Source organism: Morone saxatilis, unplaced genomic scaffold, assembly GCF_004916995.1.
Source record: "Morone saxatilis isolate NCDOM2014 unplaced genomic scaffold, NCSU_SB_2.0 Contig15, whole genome shotgun sequence".
Lineage (NCBI taxonomy): Eukaryota > Metazoa > Chordata > Actinopteri > Moronidae > Morone > Morone saxatilis.
Window position 1 is genome coordinate 25,738,302 of NW_023339707.1, and position 8,239 is coordinate 25,746,540.

Sequence of the window (8,239 nt, forward strand, 5' to 3'; positions counted from 1 at the left end):
AGGAGCCAAAGGGACCAGATTTTTTCAGATTATCTGTCAGGAACTACTGTCAGGATATAGTGAAAGTTTCAGCAAATATGACAAAAAGATATTTTTATAAAAGTTACCAACTGCAGCTTTAAGTTACTCGTTGAGGGTTCAGTGACGTCGAGCCTGCAGAGCAACTGACAGCCGACTGCGATGATGATTGAACTGCTGAGCTCAGCTGCTGCTCGACAAATTAGTCTGAATCTGACCCCCGAGAGAGCGCACACACACACACACACACACACACAGCAACACAGACAGACTGAAACACACAGCGACACAGACGTGTGTGTGCTGCCCTCTGCTGTCTCATCAGTGACACTGCAGGTCTTGAATCATTGACACAATCTCTGTTTTGATTGTTGGATGATTCTCCACCACCGCAGCCAATACTGCTCTCTGATTGGTCGGATGTTGATGGTTAAATGTTAAAATCACTCATGTTCCAGCCAACACTGCAGGTTATCATAGCAACAATATTTATGTTTTATACTATATTCATGGTTTAAATTGTTTCACCTTCATTTTGTTTTCTGTGACAAGTGTGTGTCTTTCAGAGTTCTTTCAGACTCTTGTATAAATATATACTTTTCATATTATTAATCAGGCCTGTCATAATATCTACTTTTAAATGTTGCTTATTTTTGCTTTTTTCTTACATAAGACAACAGCTTACGAGGTCGAGAGAATTCGACTCCTTCAATCCTCGACATAAACCACAGTTTGTCCAACGCAAGAAACCATAAAAAACATGTTTTAAATTTGAAATGCATGAATATCAGATTCTTAAATGTCTTAGTGTAATTATAGTTATTAGAATATTACATTTGTGGGCTAAAGAAACACTGTTGCTCCACTGATCCTTATTAAAACTATAAAAACCTTTGGATGATATTTTACTAACAAAAATAAGAGCATCTAATCATATATTGCTTCTTAAATTAAGTATGATAATGCAAGTGCACCTTAGAGCGAGTAACTTTTAATTAAGAATATTCAGACATTGGAATTGAAAAAAATATTAAAATATCCTAAATAAAAGTCTTATAATGGCACCCTGTAGTTTATTCTGACAAACAGGCAATTATCGAGGTCATGTCGTATATCGCACAGTAAGAAAATGACGTTATTGTCCAGAGAGAAAGAAAGAAATACCTCAAGTTGTTTGTCCATATTTTATTAGTATCATACACAAGCATGTTTCTATTAAAACACATTATATATTAACTGAATCAAACAATAATGTACAAACAGATTAGACTGACGGACCGCCTCAGCGTGTTCGGCCTGCACATACAAACACTTTGTTCACCAACATTACAGAATCATCAACAAAACCACAGAAGTCCAGTCAGAACCAGTTCGTCAGATCCACTTCAAACTCATCTCCAGATTTAAGGTTCAATTTGTTTTTGTTTTTTAACTTAATTTTGGTCATTCGGTTGTTTGACAACTGTAGCTGGATCATTTTTACGACTTGTTCTTGTTTAAAATGAACACAATCATTCAAAAGATAATCTAATAATACATCACGAGATAACCTTTCACAGTACAGTTTTTTGTTCACCGATCAATGACACCGGTGGTTCTGTCTGGATTTTCTCATGTTTTGGTGCTGACTCCGTAGAAATCTCCTGTCCAGTTTCAGTTTGTACATGCAGGATTACAGGACGTTACTAGATTATTTGCCATACAAATTCTGGTCACACTTCACATAACAATGACCGTATTCCAGCGTATATGTGAGAAAAGTCCTGTAAGCACACTGTCATGATGTGATCCTCCTCCTGTGGATTCTTCTGTTTTATTGCACTGTTTTAGTACATCTCATGTTGTGTAACTCGCATTACTTTTCTGTAGGTTAATACTCAAGTCGACACACTGGATTAAGGCCATTTTATGGTAAAGTTGCACCAAAATAACCATTTACTTTATCGGGTCCCACAGATATACAATCCCTGCCCTCAGCATGCAAACAGAAGAGACCAAAGCCGATCAGAACAGAGCTGCAGGGGAGATTTCAAGGTTCACACGTTTGACCTGATAAGAAAGGACAGAAAATACCCACAGCTGTCGTCTGAAGGCGTCTTCCTGCTTTAATTCACACCTGGCAGGCTGCTAAACTAGCAGCTGCTGGATCTCAGAGTTTACCAGAACACAAGAGACAACACATTTCAGCTGGTCAGGTATAATCTGTCCCCTTGTGATACCAATTATTGTTCTTTTTCTGTATTTAAATAACTAAGAAAAGTAACAACTGTTTGACTCCAAAGGTACTTCTAGTGTTAACAGGGTTTTTTTTTTTTAAAACTGCATTTTGAAAATCGCAGGGTGGTGTTTCAAACAAAGTGCTTGTCGGCTCCCAGACGAATGCCTGAAATCTGCTGCCGACAATTTGTGCAACCTTTCAAAACCATTAATGATGTCAACTTTACGCAGCAACCGGCCAATTGTGTTAAACTCAGTTTTACCGTTTTCAGAGTGCAACACCAGTTGTGTTTCCATCCAAATGTTTTTCAAGTAATTTGGCAAAAGAAAATTTGACTGAATGCTTGTTTCCATCCACTACTGTTATGCGATTAAGAGTTGGTTGAGGAGATAAGCAGTCGGTGGCGCCAATTCTCCAGTTGGAAAAAGCAAATCAGTCATGCGAGTTAAATGTTAGCTACGTCAGACTGGAAAAAGTGTTTCCATCTCCCATTAAGATCATTAACTCTTCCGTAGTGGATCACTTTTCTCTTTTCAGGCCTTTAAACGTGTTTGAAGAATTCGTTATCAAACCGACTTTGTTCGAAGCACAATGAACCTTTCGTCCACTGAATCAAACTCCTGTGATTTCCTGTTAACTCTCTGCTGGATGATAAATTGAGACTTTGAAACTCCCTCTGCGATCTCGTCTGTCTGACCGCGTCAATAACTAATAATCACTGTGCTGGCTGATCAACAGATCAATAAATTTCGAGTGGACCAGAACAAATCAGACAACAACTCTTCGCTGGTTCAGAAAACACCAGAGCCTGAATCCCAGAGAAGCTTAGGAACAAACTGAGCCACCGGAAGCCTGAAGGAGATTCAGTTTTTCTTGGAATTAAACAATTTCATTCAAACATTCGACTGTTGTGCTTGTTGTTGTCTGGTGTTTAATCAGGGGAGTACTCGACCTTCCAGTGATCCAGTTTATTACAACAGCTCCTTCAGATCCACAGCTCTGGGTAGTTATTAAGAAATTTGCGGCTTTCCACTGTCGGGCCGAAGATTTGGTCTGTTTGAAGATTACAGGTGTTTGGCTCTGTTGTGGAAATTACTACATCAAGAAAAACAAAAGGACTTTCTTAGTTAAGAACTAAGATCTATCTCCTGTTGGAACTTTGACCTCACATTGTTCAGAGTTGGACCTAGCATTGTAGTAGGTTCCAACGAACAAGTTAAATTTGGAAGTCATAACCCACAAGAACACAAGTCTATAACTGGGACAGCATTCTTGCTGACTTTACCAGATCAGCTGTGCTCAGGTGGCTCACTTAAACACACCTGTACTGCGCTACATCTCCAAAGAGATCCTTACATTTGCAAATTAGGCATTATTTTGATAATTCAACCAAACTGAATCCAAGCTGTTAATCTGTTGCTAGATTTGGTCAGTTACAGTTGTAATACAAGATGCAGATTGAGAAAGTCTCAGTCTGTCTAAATCTTAAATCTAAAACCAGACAGACCCTGTTTGGCCCGACAGCGTAAAGCAGGCGAGTGTGCGCGAGTAGAATGCATCACCCACATAAGCTGCTGACAGTTTGACCACTCTTTAACAAAACGACCTTAGTACAGAACAACATACAGACAGGTAATATTCCTTCCTTCTCTTTGTTCTGATTGGCTGCTGTCAGGACCAGGATGTGTCAGAAATGTGAAATGCACCAATAGAAGGACAGAGCTGACTAAGATGCTGCAAATGAGACAAACACACAAAGTAGTGTGAAAATAGCGTGAGCATGTAAGTTTAATGCTAATGTGTGTACGAAGCTACATGCTAAAGTTTTGTGAAACTTTTGATGAAAACCTTCTAATGTAGTTTTCACTGAAGTTTCTCTTAAAGTTTCCTAATTACATAATAGATTACAATTGATCTGACAAGCGGGATTATTTTCCAGTCAAAACTATCAAAACATTCTTTTAGTACTTGCTGTTTAGCTATCGTCAATGCCGTTTATTTAGGAACTAAACTGGATCACTTAACTAGCGAGCTAAAAGTTGAAATGCTTGAAAAACTGCTACCATTCATACCAAAAAAAAACAACCCAAAAACATATTCCTTCACATTCACCAAAAGCTGGTGCTAAACTTCGACCAGCTGTATGAGCACCAACTGATTATATGACAGATAAATATAAAGTAGATTTCCTTTAGCATCATTCAGAGTCAGCGCAGTCCGAACCCTGGTCTTAAACCACACTCCTATCATCATATATACCATAAATAAAAACGGTAAACACTGTTTTGTGTGGAAGTCTATGGCTGCCAACATTACAATGGAGTCATTTGCATTCATGTGCACATCTAATTGTCATTTTCATGTTTGAAAATTCATTATTACCGCCATTTAATAATAATCCGTCTACTTAACAAAGGCATAATAATAACAACATTAAAAGTGAAGGTGTCAGACTGTGCAACTTTTTATGTCCTGATATCAAGATAATTTCTGATGAAAATAAAATTTCAGCTGGATTCTCCCGGGTCTTTTTTTCTGAAATTGCAGACTATGAAAATGACCATGAAGAAAGCCATTTACATTTAATTTCCATTAGAAACTAGCTAATTTAAAAGTTCAGTCTAGAGTACACAAAAATATTTCACTTTGATAGTAATTGTGTATTTTCTAACACTAAAATTACAATTTAATTTAAAGATTTTAATTCTGTTACACATTAAAACTTTTTCTTCAACATTGGCAGCCACAGACTTCCATAATTGCGTTGCATCTTGTGGCACTTAAAACCAGGATGTGGACATTTCTCAGAGCTTGTGAGGAAGGATGTTAAGTTTTGTACATCAAGTTTTGAATCCAAAATGTGTGTTGTTGTCACACCTGGTGTCATAAATGCATCAAAATAAATGGATGAAAACGTTAAAATCAATCGATTTTACAATAAACATTTAATATGTGGGAGTTTCAACGAATCAGACGTGACTAATTACATCGACATGATGTGAAGGTTGCATTTGATCACCCCTGGTCCGATCAGCAGACATCTCAGAGCAGAAAACACTGAACTCTGGCTCCAGAGTAGACTTATGAAGTCAAAAAACAACAATAAAAAATAACAACAATATAAAACAAATAAGAAATAAAAAGCTTATTACAGAAATATGAACAGAAACAATAACATTTCTCCTTCTCCCAGTAAAGTACCACTTCCTTAAATCTGGCCAGACCAGGTTATGTCACAATAAGAAGATTATTAACATTATTCTCATTATTAATATCTTACAAAACCAAAATCAACAGTGCAATAAAAAGGTTTTTAATCCCTCGCTCAGCAGGAGAGAGAGAGAGAGAGACGACGACGACGAGGGGCGGGGCGGGTCTTGGCGACAAGGAAAGAGAAAGAAGGGAACATCCAAAAATAAGAAAAAGAAGGAAAGATAGAGGGAATACAGAAGAGGACAAGCAGTTCACAACAGACGAGGGCGGAAGAGGGGCTTCTCAGGATTATATAAATGTGAAAGAATGGAGGCGTGAATGGATGGATGGAAGATGTGGAGGTAGAAAGGGAGAAACAGATGGAGGGAGGAAGGAAAATCAACAGAGGAGAAATGATGAAGGCAGATTTTTGGTGGTGAAGAAGGTGGCGGTCAGGGGGAGAGGAGGATTATGGGAAAGACTTGAGTGAGATCCACAAAACAGGCTCCAGATAACCGGCTAACAATGCTAATGACAAGAAAACTTTTTTTTTTTTTCTCCCTTAAAAGTGAATATGGCCGACAGTTTGGCTGCAGAGAGATGTTTGGCTGAGGCTCCCTACCAAATTAAAAGCACGGGTTATCACAGAGGCTGCTGTATGGATCTGTAAAGATGCACTGATATCACTTTTCTGTCGCCAGGATCAAACACTGACTGACTGCTGGGTTCATTTACTGAAAATTAAAAAAGTCACTTCACCCAAAATTACAAAATAAGAAGATTTTCTCTCTTAAAGTTTCTATTAATGCAGATGGTTTTGGTTTTATTACCTCCACCCAGAGACAGTGGAGGTCACTGACTTCACTGTGAGGAAATACCTTTCAGAAATGTTCCTGCTGTGTAATTTGAGTGAAATGCTCCGTTAACTACAGTATAGATTAATTCCTCAGACTTAACAAGGGTTGAGTGGCGGGAATTGAGATCCCGGTTTTTCCTGGGAATTCTCGACAAAATCTGCTCCAGTTTCCCGGAAAAATTACCTGTGTTAGCATGTGTGCACTTGTGTGCTGGTGTACCGAAGACTTTTTCTGTGTGCTACAACAAAGACGCCTTCTCCAAACCTCACGATGCTTCCAAAGAACTGAACTGAACCACGGAAGCAACGGTTGTCACTGCTGTTCATTCAACTTAGGAAAGGAAACTTTATTCGTTTAACACACAGAACTAATGAATATCAGGAAAAAGATCAGAAAATTTGAATTAACGTACATTTCTGGTTAACTGTGTGTTTAAAATCGCATTTCATTTAAGGTGAGAAATCCCAGAAAATGTGAACTATATTCCAGGAAAGTTTTAATTTTAAAATCACTGCTTCAACCGTAACGATGGAGGTTGAGTGTGTCCGTCGGGAGGAGGTGGATGTCACAGAGACTTTGGTCAGTACTTGAATAAAAACAAAACGGAGGTATGAGTGCATCCCGAGGTGTGATGGAGGTGTGTGGAGGTCAGGAGGTGTTAATATAAGGAAGGGAGAGATGGATGGAGGACAGGTGGGGGGGGTTAGGGAGTAAAGTTTTCAGGGGAGGGGTTTTGATCAAAGAGCGAGTGTGTGTTAGGACAGGTGGGCGTGGCCTGTTCTGTTTTCTGTTCTCAGGAACTCCTCTTAGTCCGGGAGTGTTGGATCAACCACTGAAGAGTGATGTCTGCAGAGAGAGACACATGTGACGTCAGCAGAGTGTGAAAGAAAAGTAAAGTGTGGTTTTAATCTTCTGGGCTCAAAGCAGGGATGGGACCTGAGAACCGGATCCAAATGATCTGACTGATGGCAGTCGTGTGCAGGCTCAACGTTAATGTTACAGGTTCCTGCTCAATAATGCTATCGTTAAAAGGCCAGAATAGAAACAGACGTTTGGTGCAGGGTCAGCGTCTGAACACACTATGGACAGACTGGCCCAGAGAACATGTACAGCCACAGGCACTGACGTAGGGGAGCTGACATAATGAAAACCTAAAATTCATACAAATGAATACAGAAAAGTGGTTTCACCTTGTTTTTTAAAATCTGTTTTATTCACTAGAAAGGTGTAAAATGTTGTCAATAACTATAAAATAGTCCATAAATGATCCTGACCATTCAAATCAATGCACAAACCAAGAATGGCAGGCATTTAGCATGACGTCATTATACAGACTCTCTCAGCAGCTTCAGCTCTGCCTGCCTTCCAGTGTCCAGTGTCATCGCTGTGATTCAATAGTGATCTGCAGCTTTTTGGAAAACCAATTTAAAATCGAAGGTATCTGGAGGGAATAATGGTACTGAGAGACAGTATTCTCCCAGCATGCAGCACTATGGGGACATCCAATAAACAGACGTTTTAATCCTTTGATTATATTTCTTCTGGGCCAAAACTATTTGAAATATATTTGAATATTACTGTTTTTATCTCTTTTAAAATCGTCATTATTGGCAGAAAGAAGAAAACATCAGTGATCCCAAACTTCAGAGCGGCAGTTTTATATTAACTGACATTTTATATTCTGTGAACTATACATCTAAAAAAATTATTATTTGGTAATTATTAAGTATTTCAAATGTGTACATTGTCTTGTTGATGATGAAAAAACAAGATCCTTAACTCCTTTAATCAAAGCCTGTTAACCTTAATGCATTTTATCTCATTTAGTATTTAAAATGTGTTCATTGTTTCATGATGAAGCTTTGATTTATCAAACGTATAACTCTTTAAAATGGCCGCTTTACCTGCTCAAGAATATGTGAAGTGATGTAGAAACAGCAGTAAAAATGGTCAG

The 8,239-nt window shown here is 38.5% G+C and overlaps 1 protein-coding gene across 1 annotated transcript in view; it reads right to left on the reverse strand.

The window, feature by feature from the left end:
• Window positions 1-1,188: 1,188 nt before the first annotated feature.
• Window positions 1,189-8,239, reverse strand: part of LOC118323851 (ADP-ribosylation factor-like protein 8A) — a gene marked incomplete at its 5' end in the record, with an annotated part of 10,001 nt that continues 2,950 nt past the window's right edge. The window contains 1 exon segment of the mRNA XM_035655889.1: window positions 1,189-7,131. Coding sequence (XP_035511782.1) covers window positions 7,079-7,131 — 53 coding nt within the window.